General features: G+C 44.3%; 2 protein-coding genes across 3 annotated transcripts in view; both read left to right on the forward strand.

Annotated features, from left to right (window-relative positions):
- The first annotated feature begins 3,240 nt into the window (after window positions 1–3,240).
- On the forward strand, window positions 3,241–6,360 carry gpr39 (G protein-coupled receptor 39). Its single transcript, XM_035523590.1, has 3 exons — window positions 3,241–3,408; window positions 3,528–4,428; window positions 5,462–6,360. Exons 2-3 carry the CDS (start codon window positions 3,651–3,653, stop codon window positions 5,917–5,919), a joined length of 1,236 nt encoding a protein of 411 aa, XP_035379483.1. The 5' UTR covers window positions 3,241–3,408; window positions 3,528–3,650; the 3' UTR covers window positions 5,920–6,360.
- Window positions 6,361–7,402: 1,042 nt separating this feature from the next.
- Window positions 7,403–16,492, forward strand: part of bmpr2b (bone morphogenetic protein receptor, type II b (serine/threonine kinase)) — a 49,320-nt gene continuing 40,230 nt past the window's right edge. The window contains exon 1 of one of the 2 annotated variants that reach the window (XM_035519829.1): window positions 7,403–8,723. In XM_035519829.1, the coding sequence (XP_035375722.1) occupies window positions 8,513–8,723 (211 nt within the window). In that variant the 5' untranslated portion in view covers window positions 7,403–8,512. The remainder of the gene's footprint in view (window positions 8,724–16,492) is intronic. The other variant, XM_035519824.1, reaches the window with a different exon arrangement.

Genomic DNA, 16,492 nt, shown 5'->3' on the forward strand with positions numbered 1-16,492 from the left:
AGTGAACACTTCCACTGACACAGAGGGAGAATGTCATGCAGCCCTTGACTTGTCCTACCATGAAGACAAACTGCCCCTAACAGATAGCTCTGCCCCTTTGTCCACAAAGATCCTGTCAGACATGGGCTGGGTCTCATCCATTTGGATCCTGAATGCCACCAGTACATATTGCACAGAAGCTTATCTCTGTTTTTACAGCCCTTGACATTGATTGTGTGTGTCAGTGTTCAACACGGGGTTCTTAAAATAACAGACATAATGTAGAAGGCTTTACAAGCCGTTTACTCATTGAGTTGTTGTTTATTACAGGACTGCGGATGGCACGCTGCTCTGCTCAGTTGATGTGGCTTTTGAAATTTGATTAATTTACATATGCTTAAAGTTCATGGTGATGAACCTAAAAGCAAGTGCTGTGACTGTGAATGCTAGCTAGTCCAATCAGCTCACACCGAGTACCACATACATCTGTACACAATCTTTCCCTCCAAGTCCAGCTAGTCTTTTATTGCAAAGCATCCAATATTACCCCTCAAATAAGTATGCAATCAACAGGAATTCCATGTTAACCTTCAGGCTTCCAGTTTGGTCGCTAAAGATTTTCTTAATTTTGATAATCATGTCAAGTGCAATTGTTTGGGAAGAAAACCATTTCACATAGATTTCACTGGCTCTCGCATGCAAATTTATCCACCAACCAAAGGAAACACTGCATTCATCCTTTAGGTTATACATGAGTTACAGTTAAGTCAAGTGTAGTGCATATATTTTAATGTTGTGACAAGCTCACATTAATGTAAACATATGTAAATATTGTTTAAGGCCCACACCGCAACTAGACATTCTTTCTCTGTGGTAGAATATCCCAGATCAGGTCCATGCAATGCCCGGGAGGCAGGAGCTACCACTTTCTCTGCACCTTCGATTTGCTGAGTAAGGGCGGAACCCACCCCTACATTGCTAGCATCAGTCTGGACATGGAATGTTTCGTTTTGCCTTGGTTACGTCAGCACCGAGGACATTTGAAGAGCCTCCTTCAGTTTCATGAAGGTGTTTTGACACTCCTCAGACCATTCCCAGTGTACTCCTTTCTTTTTTAGATGGTTCAGTGGAGAGGACAGGACAGCCAGCTTGTGGATGAACTCATGATATCACCTCACTAAACCCAAGAAGCTCTGTAGGTTCTTCGGATGTAGTGGAGTCTGGTATTTGCAGATGGCCGCAACCTTGTCGGGGTCTACTTCCACACCTTGGAAGGTATGCTGCATTTGAAACAGATGGCATTTCCTTATGTTGAGAGTCAACTGGGCTTGATGTAACCTGCTAAAGACTGCTTCCAAATATTGGAGATGCTGTTCCGGGGTCTGTAAAATAAACAAGAACACTATCCCCTTCGGCTCTCCCAACACCTGTTCCATCAACTGCTAGAAGGGTGGTGCTGGCATTTCTGAGAGCAAAGGGCATAACCTTGAAATAGTATAACCCCAACAGAGTGATGACAGCCGTTTTCAGCTTGCTGTCTTCGTCCATGGCTGTCTTCGTCCGCCTGCCAGTAGCCCTTCCGTAGATCCATTGTGCTTAAATAGACAGAACCCTTCACGGATTCCAGGGCCTCATGTGCTAAGGGCATAGGGTAAGCTTCATGTAACATTCATGTATCACAGAAAAATGGACGGAACCATAAGGCTGGTTGTGAGGTGATTCTGCTATGATTATTATCCTATGAGGTGATTATTCTCCTGAAGTTTCTTCTTTACCATGACCACATAAAAATAAATCCTTCCCTTCATGTTAACCCAGTTCAGTGCAGTTCTTGGCTTTGTAAGGAACTGGTGTGTCTTCCCATTAGGCATCATGTAGTAACCCAAGTATGGCTGAAGGGACATTTTGCTGAGGAGTAAAAAGTCCACACTTAGTAGAACTGACATGCAGAAGTTGTCATCCTTCAGCACATCGGTTTTGTAGGACACCTCGTGAAGCTCGAGAACAAGCAGAAGTTCCCCTTCAGCCTTGCTGTCTTGTCCATCTGCCATGATGAAGGCCCAGTTTCCACATTGCTGTGGGCTTTCATACTCCCTGGAGGTCTGTCTCCGCAAGCTCTCCTGGATGAGCGCATATGTGCAACCAGTGAACAACACGACATGGTCTCTAGCTCCCCAGATCTGAATGGGCACGATGGGAAGAGAGTTCGGTCCTTGCATTGTGGCCAGATCGCACTCATTGACGTGCTTTTCCCCACTTTTTCTCTACGGTTTCTTGGTATAGTGTTCGTCTGAGCTGACATTCTGCTCCAGTGACCTTTAGATGAAGCCCAGTCTCTCTTTATCGTGAATCCATTCACATTAACTCTGACTTTTATTTTGTGTGAAGGCTTTGTGCACTTCACACAACGCTGCCAAGGGTTAAAAATAACAACATGGTTTTGAATCAGAAATACCAAATGTCATTTTTTATTTCTAGATATACAGTATGTTTCTACTTGGGCTACAGATTGCGGTGGCCAGGATGCTGCGTGCTACGATTTCCGTGGTGTGTTCGTAAAAGATGTCATCGTGCACTTGATTTATACGGGTTTTAAAGCTTTAATATCAGAAACTCTTGAGTCAGGAGTCTTTCAGGACATAAATCTAACACTGGAAGTGAATCACACTATGCTTTGCTAACCTATTTTCACCCTCCTCATACTTCAGAAATGATCAGTATAAAAAGGAACCACAGAGGAATATAGACAACAGAGTGAGTCGTCGTTTCCATCTGGTTGAACATTTCCTTCAAACTGGTTATGTTCAGATCATTTCTCTTATCCTGTTTACTGTTGGTCTGAGTCAGTGCATAGCTGAACACAGGTAGTTTCCCCAGAAGGTGGGTGGTTCTGCTGAGACTGAATCATTTATACCCTTTAGACATATTTGGACAACTTAATGACTAATGAGAGCTTCATCATTTGAGATTTCAGTTTATCTAAAAAGGCTACATGAAAATTCAGTATCCCATTCTACTGAATTCTGTAGAAAATGTTACGGTATTATAACAGAATTTCATAAATTCACACATTTGTCTACGTGGACACAAGGGTGACACATCTCTGCGTTAGAAAGAAGGCATGTGACTCACGGCTCCGCCTCCAACAGAGGTGCTGTGATTGTAAATGCAAGCTAGTCCTATCAGCTCACACTGATTGCCACATACATATACATGTACAGCCAACCTCGCCCCACAAGTCCAGCTGTAATCATTAACTTGTGCACTCTCAGAGAGAGAAAGAGAGGCGCCGAACCAAATCCAAAATCTGCAGTAAAACTACGTACGAATGTCCAGGCAGAAGATTTAGCATCCAGCTAGAGGCTGAAACACTGCCACTTTCGGCAGCATAAGTTGGAGTAGCCAAGTGGGAAGATCTGGACTCTTCAGGTCAGTTTCCAGTACTCTGTGTTTACCAGGGGAAAATTTGACACATGCACCCCACATTCAAACACAGATAAACCTGAAATGGCCTGAAATGGGTCTTTTTTTTTTTTTTTTTAAATCAGCTGTGGCTCCCTAGAGCTGTTTGATGATTAATAGTGCTGATATCGGAGCATTCCTGGAAAGATAAGGCTACGTGGACCGAAGTCGACAGGGTGGATCGCAGTGGAGAGGCTGAGTGTGAGAGTATGGGTGAGCTGGAGGGAGAGAAGGACTGGCGAAAGCTGGAGACACACTTTGAGGTGAAGGTCTTCCTCACAGTGCTCTATAGCCTCATCCTCGTACTGGGCATCGTGGGAAACAGCATCACCATTCATGTGGCTCAAGTGCTCCAGAGAAATGGCTACCTACAGAAGAACGTTACAGATCATATGGTGAGCCTCGCCTGCTCTGATTTGCTGGTCCTGTTGATTGGCATGCCCGTAGAGCTCTACAGTGCTATCTGGTTCCCTTTCACCTCCGCCTCTGGGAACGTGTCCTGCAAGATCTACAATTTCCTGTTTGAGGCGTGCAGCTACGCGACCATCCTGAACGTGGCCACACTGAGCTTCGAGCGCTACATGGCCATCTGCCACCCGTTTCGCTACAAGTCGCTGGCACACACCCGGACTGCCCACCTCATCCTGGCTGCGTGGCTCACGTCGGTGCTCGTTGCTGTGCCGCTGCTGGTCACCACAGGGACGGAGGGTCACGTTGTGGAGCCTGGAGGGGCTCCAGCACAGAATCTGACGTTTTGCACTAACCTGATGGACCACTGGAGGATGTACCGCTCCAGCGTCTTCGGGGCCTTTCTCCTCTACCTGCTCATCCTGGGAGGCGTGGCCTTCATGTGCAGGAGCATGGTCGCTGTGCTGAGGGCTCCCATGGTGACAGCAGACACTTCGGCAGGTGGAGGGGAAGTACGAGTACCCAAGCACGAAAGTGCAAGGCTCAAAGCATCCCGCAAACAGACCATCCTTTTCCTAGGTAATGACAGTGTTGTAATGTGTGAAGGCTAGTATCTGTACTGATAGAAGATGGAGTTTAAGACATTTTAAGACATTTAATTTTTCCAATATGTCCATTATAGTATGTGAAATGCCATGGAGCATTAGCTCATATCGTCACCATTTTTAAGAACAGAAGAAGACAGGCTGTGTTAGGTATTTCCAACTTGCATCATTTAAAATGTTCTATGTCTTTAAATATGCTTCCTCTCACTATCTCAAGGGCCCAAGCAGAGATAGAGTGAGGAATGCATTGTGTACACAGAGGTGCACCCACAGAACCATTAACATAAGGGCATCTTTGTTCATTTTTGTTCATTTGTTCATCTTTTGTTCATTACATGTTAATCACAATAGTGAAGAAGGGATTGTTTTCAGTCATTTAAAAAAAAAGTGGTTTATGCGAATTTTAACGTTTTAAGAAATTAGAATTAGAATCCTAGTACTAATTCAAGCAATAAATCAGATGAGTAGAATTTGGGGATAACCATTTGGCACTATGTAGTAATTAAATTAAGCAAAGCACCTAAACAGATGTACTTGAGATATGTCACCTCTGATCAGAGAAATTTGCACACAAGTTCCCAGATCACTGTAGTGCAATGATCTGGAGACTTTTTCAGATGAACCTAAGTGACCCCCAAAACATCATATTATTAGCATGCAACCCCAAACACCACATTAATCAATTTAAAACGTGCTGCAAATCAAGACTAAGTATGGCAGGATAATATCAGTTTTAATTCTGGGTTATGGAGCTGTAACTCTCTCAGCAATGCCAAAATTCAAATCCAGTGGTTCCCTCCTTTCTCACAGAGATAAAAGCAACCTTGGCCATACCCCAGTGTTTAAGGGAGTTGTAAATAGTTTTTTTAAGATTGAAAAGCAACAATTCAAGAAACTGTGCACCCAACCCAACCACATCAGCCTCTGCTTGCCTACATATGCATGTTTATATGTTCTCAGGAATATCTGTGTGTGTGTTTGCGTTGTGTGTGTGTCTGCCTGCCCAGTGTTGATCGTCTGCATGCTGTTTGTGTGCTGGATGCCCAACCAGGCACGCCGTCTGATGACAGCAGCTGTTCCCAAGTCGATGTGGACGAGGGACTACCTGACAGTGTATGCCGTGCTGCAGTCTGTGGCTGACACCTTCTTCTACCTGAGCTCGGTGCTCAACCCGCTGCTGTACAACCTCTCCTCGCGGCAGTTCCGTGCCGCCTTCCTACAGACCCTGCGCTGCCGCCTCGCCGTCCAGCACGTCAACAAACGCAGGCTGGATGAGCACAATGCCTCGCTCGCCTCCAGCCACCTCCGGCGCCCCCTGTTGCGCATGTCCTTGCGCCGAAGCGCACTGCCCTCCGTCCGGACAGCCCATTCTGTGAGCCAGAGTGCAGGGGGTGGCCCCGTGGTCCAGGTCTTAACTCCGCCTCCATCTGTCACCTCGGAGACGGAAACATCAGAGTGCCAGTAGATCAGGCTGGGGCTCCTCCTACCCAAACTGCCTCTCCAATTTTTAAAGCACTATAAGACATGCAGCCCTCATTCCTTTCTTGTACAACTCCAATCCTGTAAATACTACTATTTCATAACCTGTTGTTTGCTTGCATGAGAGACTGTCAGCTTTGACAGATATAAGACATGTAGTCTGAGTACCTTGCTAATGTCATCATTCCTCTTCCTGGCATCATGGTTTTTTAACACTTTCCTCACTCTTGGCTTTCTCCCAATTATAGCTGTAATTTGGCATTTTTGAAAGGCTGCCATAGCTGTTTTGTTACTTGCCTTGGTTGCCTGATCTCATGCCTGTCTCAGCAGCAGACAGTCTCATCAATAGAGCTTTGATAACATCCCTACTGCATGGTTCGGTGCGTGCACCGTCACTGCTGAAAAAACATTAAAGACCTAATCTGGATTGGTTTCTTCCCGGTACTTCATGACTGCATCAATACTCTTGGGCACTCTTTGTGGTAGCTCAGTGGTTAAAGTACTTGACTTATAATTGGAAGGTTGCTGGTTCAAGCCCCACCACTGCCAGGGTGCCACTGTTGGGCCCCTGAGCAATGCCCTTAACCCTCAATTGCTCAACTTGTACTCACTCATAATTGCTTTGGATTGCTTTGGATAAAAGCGTCAGCGAAATGCCGTAAATGTAAATGATGGAGACCGTAACTCTGAATGGGAGGTTGATGGAGACTGTCATTTAGGAAGGTTAAATGGATGCTCTGGCTGCTATGTAAACGGTCCTGTGGTCAGAGTTTATGCTTACCTCCTGTCAGGCCTGGGTTTGAACTGCCTTCAGCCTTCGTAACACAGGCACTAAGTCATTTATCCATTCCTTATCACAATTTCTCCTTTTATCTAGCCAACCAGTAGACCACTGACCTGAATTACTGTTGAGATTCATTATAGAAAGATTATGGATGTAGCCGCAGTTTAGTGAGTATGGGACAACAGAGGGCGCTATGTCCACTAAAATAAATTTGTACAAGCTTTTGTCCACTGCATACTCCTAGTTACATTCACTAATGCTGGCAAATTAGTTGCAGAATAATGTAGCTATATTTTCAAGCCCATTGTAATTCTCATTGTAATTTCTTCTTTGAAGGAATCTACATAACTATTTAATTATGGTTAAAAATGGAAATTATCGTAAAGAACAATCTTTCATCAAGCAACTTTAAAGTTTGTCAAATTGGAATGACTAGTGAATTACCGAGATTGTGTGGATGTCAAACTTGTAAATAGTAGCAGCCTGGGTCGGACGTCAGTTTTGTTTATCTGCCTTTGCTTCATTCATGCACCTTTCTAAAGGAGAATGTGTTCAGAGAAGAATTCACTGTAACTAGATTGCTGGGGATTCAGGAGGCTGAGCAGAGACGGAGGTAAGGACTGCCCTTCAGGAGGCTGAGCAGAGACGGGTGTAAGGACTGCCCTTCAGGAGGCTGAGCAGAGACGGGTGTAAGGACTGCCCTTCAGGAGGCTGGGTGAAGACTGCCCTTCAGGAAGCTGAGCAGAGACGCGGGGTTGAAGACTGCCCTTCAGGAGGCTGAGCAGAGACGGGGGTAAAGACTGCCCTTCAGGAGGCTGAGCAGGGACGCGGGGTTGAAGACTGCCCTTCAGGAGGCTGAGCAGAGACGGGGGTAAAGACTGCCCTTCAGGAGGCTGAGCAGAGACGGGGGTGAAGACTGCCTGTCCTTCAGCGTTCGTGTGAAGAGGTGAAGTTACGGAACGGCCGTACGAGTACGGCTGGATACGAGGGTGAAAAAACTCATACCTGGAAACGCGCGATATATAGTTGGGTAGATAAGTGATTCGAGCCGTAAATATAAACAGTGTCCAGTTTTTTACTGACAGTGACAGTATTTAAGAATCGTATCTGGCTCTTAAAGGGCCATTTTTGGCTTAGAGTCAAACCCGAGCGATTCAGACCGATCTTTCATGTCGCTCTTGTTTAGAAAGATTTTGCCCGAAGGGTCGACGTTGTTGTTGGATTTTTTGGTCAGGTAAACTCGTCGCGTTTTTATATATCGTTTAGTTTTCCATAAACTACTCGACCGTTAGTAATAAAGAGCTAGGTAAGCTGCCAAATGTTTGAGCGGTTAATAGCTCCCAGAGATAGCTAGCTATCGTAGCTAGCTTAGCTAACCAAGCGAAATGGACTGTCACGACGGTCACCACAGAACTGACCCACATCGAGGGAATCGCTTATAGCTAAAATTAGCCAACAAAGCTTAGTCAGCCTGCTAGATTCAGTAGCTCACTTAGAGACAGACTGTTTCAGTGCCATGTTTTTGTGACCAAGCGATGTCAGGACGGCGAGATTTAACGTTTCGAGAGTTAGCTGTGTAGGTTGACGAAATAAATCCGGATGAAATGCAAGGTAGACTCGGTGGTGAAGTCTCTAATAATACGGCGTCAGTGCGGAATCGTAGTGCTAGCCAGTGAGCTAGCTGCTTGATCGGTTGCCCGAAGCTAAGTTGCGCTGCACTTCGGAGAATCAAAGTCAACATGGAGCAAAGCTGTTTGTAAAAGCTGGAAATCATGTACTCTCTGTTCACGATCGTATGCAAAAATCCTGCCATTGGACTGTTCCGATCGGGCGAATGAACGCGGACACTTGGCTGGAGAGAAGAGGAAAACGCACATCTACGAAACTTGGAGCAAGTGGCCCGGTTCTACTTTGGGCGATAAACGTTAAGGGTATGGCCGTCTCGGGCCGTGTGTCGGTCCTGGCGTTAGGGCTGTTCGCCCAGCTGCTTCTCAGCCCGGTTGCTGGTAAGTGTTTTCATGCGTACGGCATCGTGTAAATTTGATATGTCTCGTACTGACTATACGGGACGAAATGCGTTTCTTGACACGTCCTGCTTATAATAAAAATAAGAGACAAGCTTATTGTAACGTCAGTTCGCTCCCCATTGCCTTTCTCATGTTAACTACTGCGTTAATAATTCTAGTTCTATAATTTTCTAGTTTTGTAAACTGAATTTCAGTACATATTTTAAAGGGTTTATAGAATATATTTGTAGTATTTTGTATTTTATGTAGGGTTTATAGTTAAGTTATTTATCTCAAAATAAACTGTTCTGTAACTACTATGGATTATTCAGTAACTACGCTGAAACTAGTATGGAAGGTGTGTAGATACAAGTTTGAGGAATGAGAGTTGGGACCCCACCACCAGTGGGGTCCAATGGACTGTAACGCTTTATTCAGGCATAGAATGATTTGTGTTTTTAACTATTGTCTCAGTTCTGTGGGGGTTATCTTGGCCAAACACAAGAAAAGCCCACTGTCATCAACTGAGTGATTGTAGCTTAATAACCGAAACATCATTGTAATTAATCAAGTTACTGTCAGAGGCCTATATTTATGCTTAGAGTCAGTCACTGCATGAAGTTACACCTTTAGCTGCTAATTTAAAAAAGCCATTACCTTGTTTACCAGTCTTTACCAGTCGCCCTGGGTAAAATATGACTGAGAGAGATGAAAAGGTGAACCGGTAAAAAGAGGGATTGAAAAGGTGAACTGGTACTGAACTGGTCTGCTATGTGATACAGCTATGTCTTCTCACGTGTAATAACAAATATGTAGTCAGATAAGCTAGCTGAGAGTCCTATCACATCCCAGTGTTTAATTTGCCAGGCATCAAGAACAGAAGGGCACGAATGAACAGCATCCTCATACACTCTTGCTTGAGCCTTCAGTCACAGTCTCTGCAAAGCAGTTAGAGTTCAGCCTTGGCTTTGATAAGATAACTGCCCCTCTCTCCGCTGGTACAGTGGCACTGGAAGACTATAGAGAAAGGACATGTTGATAGAGTTAGATTGACTCGGTTCCTTCAGATGAAGGGCAACTGTAAGTAGGGCTGTTAGAAAGAGAACAGTCCTCAAGGAATTCAAACAAGGAATTTGCACATGTTAAAGAAATCAGTCGAGAAATGTTGTAGCAAGAAATGTAGCGAGAAAATGATGTCTCTTTATTGTCAAACAGTAGCCCAAATCACATACTGTAATATCCACTCTTTTATAAAGGTTTTGTTTTAGAATATGCTCGACATGCAATCCAGAGAATGAGGGTTTCTGTTGTCTCTCAGCTCTTTTAGGAAATGAACCGTCATACGGTCAGAAACCTGACCTCCTTGTGCTGACAGACCAGCACTGTTTGCTGATAAACCAGCTCTTGGTTTAGAATGCTTCCAGTTGTGTGGAGCACTGGTGGCTCAGCCAGATGCCTCCCCCTGCTGCTGGTTGACGGTCCATTAGGAAGCCCAGTACTGATTTGCCTCTGCTGTGATTATTCATTCCAAAACTGAGACCTGTGTCTGTGTCAGTAGGAGACTGAGATAAATGAACAGAGTGACTGAGAGTTAGACAGAGCCCAGTGTAGAGAGGAGAGCATGAGAGGGTCAGGCTGTCATGCATGGCACAGATAAAGATCAAGTAGAAAGTTGTGTATGTAAAAGAGGGTGAGGGTATGAGCAAACCCTCACCTTTTTGAGAATTAGAGAGAGAGAGAGAGAGAAGCCCACGCGTGATTACCCTGTCCCTCACTGTCAGTTGAAGCATGAAGCCATGTCCCCTGTTGCAGTGTACTGTGCCCAGCAGTGTTAAGTGCTGTCTGCAGTGGGCAGAAAAGACAGCCCTGGGAATGCCATTAAAACATTATTCTTGTGTGTTTTTTCCATTTGGGGAGGCATGTACCATAGGAAAATCCAAAAATCTATGTGGGTGATAAGTGTTTGGGTATTTGTATACGGGGAATGAATGCTCTTGTGAATTACATTGGCTTCCATGTTACGGTGTGCCAGTCGGGTCAGAGTTCACATGTACACAGTTTGCTCTTGGCGAGGGACAACCTCTTGGATTTGAATACATCTGGACATGGGTACATGTACCGTGCAGTACAAATAATCAGGATATGTCATAGCCTGGTTCTGTACCTGCTACCCGCTGACCACCATCATTTAGTACCATACTGGCTTGCACTGAGAGAAGCCTTAGGAGAGCGACCTCATACAACTTCATCCATATTGGTCTAGAGTACCTATTATACCTAATATGCAGTATTACGAATAATACTTTATACTAATGATATTGGTAAGTATTACAAAGTGGACAGAATTGCTACATTTTGACCCATACCTTATTGAACATAATCACGGTCCCTCGGATAGCCTCTGATAAATAAGAAACTATTCTCTCAAGCTCATTTTAATGGGGTAACCCCTGAAAATGTTTTTTTTTTCTCCTACAAAGGTGGGACATACCTTCAGGGAGTCTATGTATTCAGAACATGTTTTTAATAACAGTAAGCATTAATGTCATGTTTGGTTTTTGGAAGTGTTTGGGCTAACTGCAACCTTTTGTAAACTTCTGCACAAAGTCCATAAAAGCATGGTTTAACAGCAAGATGGAAAGTAAGGTTGTTTTTGGTGGTTTTTGTTTTGGTAGACCATCTACAGGCACCTGTGACTATACTGTTAATTTAGTTTTTTTTGAAACAGAGAATTATCAGGTTATATAAAAGCTTAGGCAAATGGCTCACCCTATTATACAGTGTATAAGCCATGTAAGAAACTGCAGAGGAGCAAGGTGTTGTGTATACTTATAAACAATGGGAAAACACAGTTCTTTGTCAAGGTGTTTAATTGTCTTTAAAAACCTAAATTCTTTGCTACTTTGCTGTAGCCTAACACAGGCCCGTCCTGTTTCCATGCCACTATGAGGACATAGAGTTAAATGCAAATCATGTGGGTGGAGCTTTTGCCTTGGATTCCTGTCCTGCTCTGTAATTACCATAATGCGCTACATATTTCATCTGGGAGAAATTCTTATTATTATTTCCCTTTGAGTTGTACTGTCTCTCAAATGTGTTTGATGACAGAAAGAAAATGAACTCAGCAGAATATTAATGTGAATTCATATTAGTCTTAAAGTAAAATCTCCCTTTGATTTATTTATTTTTTCTCTCAAAAAAACGCAATATCGACTGAAGATCTAGTCCCAGAGCTACTTTGTGTGTTGTCATCTCTGTTCTCCCATCCGGCGTGTGTGTGTGTGAGAGAGAGGGAGAGAGAGGGAGAGAGAGGGAGGGAGAGAGAGAGGGAGTCCTCAGGCAGCCTGAAGGAATTCGCCCCTCTGTGGGGTATGCCAGGAAGTAGGAGGTGAGTATTGGCTGCACAATGTTACTATGTCAAGTTATGCTGTGTTATATTTTACTCTGATTGTAGAGAAGTATGTGTGGGTTGTTGGTTCACTGAACTGTGTGGTCCTTTTCGTTTGAAAGTGTGTGTGTGTTTGTGTGTGTGGAGTGCGGGGACGAGTGAAGTAAGTGTATCGTATGTGCACCACTGTTCCTGGATGGTATTGTCTGTTGGCCTACAGTGTCAGCTTGGTGTCTGAGCTGCTGTGACACTGCTGTGAGATGTGCATGGTGTCGCTGTCAAGTACGTGCATCCACAAATATATACACATTGGAAGATTTGTGAGACATTCTAAAATTGGGATTGCACAAGATCATGTTATTTCATGTCTGCTGAGCAGCTCATTTCTGAGGAGCAGTGGTGAGTTAGAGCTCAATAGGTACTATAATCAGCAGTGTGTGTGTGTTTGTGGGGGGGTGTCTGCAGTGTACAGTGTGGTGCTCTGTGGCAGCAGGATTTAGACTAAACAATGTGTCTCTCCGTGGCTCCATGGGCTGGCGAGGGGAGGGATTGTGTCTTTGGAGGGGGAGGGGAGAGACATTCCCTTGCGGTGACGCCGACTCCCCCAACATGCATACACGCACATGCACCACTTTGGCATCAGCTCAACAGATTAAATATAAGATTCTTGGTTTTTTTTCTTATTCTTTGAGTGATAGGCACCCGTCATCCCCCGTTGCAAACACATTTCACACACTAATTGAAAAATCATTTCACTGGGGGAATGTAACATGGCCCTCTTGAAGTCCTGCGCACTGCTTTGAAGGGTTATCTACCCTCTCTCTCTTGCTCTCTCTCCCCCTCCCTCTTTTTTTCTCTTTTTGTTTTGCTTTTCTGTTTTTCTCTTTTTTTCTGCATTCCCCATTACTTTATAAACATTTTTTTATAAACCTCCACTTGCATATAAATCAACTAACACAAGCGGTATTGCTTCTACAGAGTAAGTCCTATAAACACACACACACACACACACACACACACACACACACACACACACACACACACACACACACACACACTTCTGTAAACGCACACACGCTGCCCACCATGAAATGGTGTCTCTCTGGTTTTGGCTGTCAGCCACAGAGACTCCGTTCCTCCTCTCCTCCCCAGCTGCCCCCCACCCCGGCTGCTTTTGTGCTGTGTTTCAGAGGCTTGGATCACTTTACGCTCACTGTCACAGGGAGAAAAAACAGATGCCAGGTTGATCTCTTGAGTTGCATTAAAGACTCTTCGTCGGTGTCGAGAAGTGATGGGATTTCATGTTGCATAGGCTGACATTTGAAATATTTGATAAACTGGCTCTGCTCCGCTCAAGGCTACACGCTACACTATGTTTCCTTTTTTTCCACAGAGCAGAGAAGAAAAAAAAACCCGCCTTAACGCAGCGCCTTTGACATTATTTTGATTAGTTGGTTTCCTAATCTGCGGAAGAAGACACTCAAGCCTGCCCGACGCAGAGATACCATTGGGGAAGTTGACATTTCAAAATAGCCCTCCTGTAGACAAGAGATAGAGATTTGGCTACCTTTCGCCTCACAGAAGAGCTGGGCGCATAGTCTGAACTGGAGCTGCATTAGGAAAGCTTGGCATAGGCTCCCATAGCTGCACAGCTCACGGGTGGGGGGGAGCCATTCTTTTGCCAGCTGCGCCTACATGTCTGGGTGGCGAGAGGCAAGTGCCGAGCGGGGAGCTGGGCTGGGGGCGGGGCTGGGGCAGCTGGGGGGTGGCAGGGGGTTGTTGTAAAGGAGTGTTTCAAAACCTTGGCACCGCTCTCTGTGGTCAGAGGCACAGCACTGAGGCTTTTAAAGCTCCGTTTTCGTGTCACAGCTACAGTCACACACCCACCGAACGGCCCCGTGCCAGTGGAACGACTGACGAACAGGGCAACTTGTAGTCTCTACATCGTGTGGCACGATCATGTTTTAGTGCACGGAAAGTACTATATATAACTTTCTTTTCTTTGGACTGTGTTTCTCTTAGAAACAAGATTTGTCTTGAAGGGTGTTTGTACTATAGTGCATGGGGGGAATATATTACACAGGTAAAAATAACCCCAGATTTAGCACTTCAAAAAATAGGTAATGAGCCAGCTGTTTGTGTAGTCATTCAGTAAGGTTTTTGGTACTCACCTAGTTTCAGGGAAAGCTATTACTTTTGACACGGTTAATGTCATCATTAACTTATCATTAACTCAGTTTACCACTAGGTACACTCTGACCTCTAAACAGAGGCCTGTGTTAAAATGTGTTGTAATTTAAATTGAGAATAAGCCCGTCACTCAATCATCTTTTTTGGCTGAATGTTAAAGATGCCATTAGGACTGCAGTGATTTTCACCATTAGCAAGGTGAAAAATGTATCCACAACAACATTCATAATTGGTGTGTTGTTTATTCAAGAACAATATAGTACTCTTTTACCAAATTGCTGTTTTGTGAGGACAGTGTGCCATAAATGGTTAATTTGCATCATTTACAAATTTAACGTCCCTCAGTTACAGAGCTGCTGATAGATTTTGACATTTTCAGTGTTCGTTCTGTTCATAAATGTATGGCATTTCGTTTATCTGGTGTGAATAGAGCAGTCATTCAGACACTCTTGTAAAAGAGATTGTTGTTTTTAGTCAAGTATTGCATATAATTTTGTAAAAACTCACTAACAAAATTATTTGCTTACCAAGAATGTCACATTAAACCTAACAAGATTGGTTGTTGGGTATGCTGAGCTCCCATTGTTTGGAAAATCTGTTTTGTGTGTAGAAAATCTATTTTGTGTACTTATTGTACATGCAAAACAGGATGTAGCCTATATTGAGTAAGAGGAACTGTTTGCATGTAGCATATGTTATAGTAATGCTCTAAATATTTTTTGAATGCTGTGTTTGTTTTTTCCTTATCTAATAATCTTCCTATTTTAAATTTGACCTGTTTTCCCATATACTTGCAACATTAATGTTGTCGCTTATCTCCTGTGCATTTCCATCTTGTCAGCCATGTATCTCATGACATGTGGGAGTCCTCGTATATCAAGGCTCTTCAGTGTGATAATTAGCTGGAGGTCAGGCACGAGTACCCTCTTGATTAGTCTCTCTCCCAGAATCTGTTGGAAGGAAAACCAGTCGCCTAGTTACAGCCTTTCCAATCCTGCCAGTCGTAGTATTTTATGTAATGGAAGCTTCTCTGAGCAGGTTCCCATAGTGACAACTTGGTAGCTGAAAATGGGTGGGGTTGGTTTCCACAAGATAGAGAGAGGTTGATGGTATTAGTGTTGTCTTTCCCTTCTCCATACAGAACCCTTTTGCACACTGAAATGTTTACACATTGGCTTGGGAAACCTGTTACGACACGTTCCAAGAGTTTTTAACATGCTAATACACATTTACAAATCCCTTGACCCTTTGTGTGGATAATTGTAGACTTTCCCTCTAGCTGCTAGTAGGTAAACAGGTCTGGGGATGGCTAATCTGAGCGCTGTAACTAGCTCTGATGGATGGAGACGGAGGCAGAGACGCCATCTGGCCCAGCCAAGCTCTGATGCGCACAGTTAATTTCAGCCAGTGTTCTTCACTGATCCGGTAGTGGGATAAGCAAAGAGTAGGATGTCTTCAGGACAAATGTTTTTTCCTGCAATGCCTGCCTAGTGGTTTCACACACCCACCAGTCTTGGAGCTTTATGGAGTTTCTTTTGTAACAGGTCACGCTGGGATTTGAGTAAGGCAAAGGGGTCATTACTCAGTTTAAAAAGACACTAACATTTGCGTGCTTAGAGCCATGACGTTATAAATGTTGGGTAATCACATTAATTGGCTCTTGGACAACATTTACTGGTATTAACATGCAACTCAGGTGCTTGGAAACATGATTTTATAGAGGGGTTCTTTTTTGCCTTCCTCACAGAGGAGAACATTGCTTGGCTGGTCTTAACACCTTCATTCTATGAAGCTGTTAGTTCACATTATTCTCTCGTGCAAGAAACCCCAAAAAAAGCCTTTCTTGTTCTTTGTTCCGTGGAAAGGATGGTACAGAGTCTCGGTGTCGGCACTGGCTTTGTTGCTGGGCAGTAGCAGCGAGCCCTGGATCTGGTCGGCTCCCTCCTCCTCTATGCAGGGCCGATCTGACAGGCTCCGGCACACAGCCCCCTCATGCAGAACGGCCCGCCGTCTGAGGCATGCTAAGCCACGCCCCCTCCTACCTTCTGCTCTCCCCACCTCCCCCGCCCAGCTCATACTCCTACAGGCTGCTGCTCCAATTTCCCATATGCCCTCTGGGCAGGGTCTGTACGAATATTCCTACTTAAACCTTTTTTTGCCATCTTTGTGACGCTGTATTAAGGTTTAGCAA

Source organism: Electrophorus electricus, chromosome 2 (assembly GCF_013358815.1).
Source record: "Electrophorus electricus isolate fEleEle1 chromosome 2, fEleEle1.pri, whole genome shotgun sequence".
Lineage (NCBI taxonomy): Eukaryota > Metazoa > Chordata > Actinopteri > Gymnotiformes > Gymnotidae > Electrophorus > Electrophorus electricus.

What these genes read in the sequence shown, in the direction of transcription:
- gpr39 (XM_035523590.1), top strand. Translation starts at nt 3,651, where the DNA reads ATGGGTGAGCTGGAGGGAGAGAAGGACTGGCGAAAGCTGGAGACACAC. An exon ending in ACAGACCATCCTTTTCCTAG is followed by an intron (nt 4,429 to 5,461) that starts GTAATGACAGTG and finishes CTGCCTGCCCAG; the next exon opens with TGTTGATCGTCTGCATGCTG.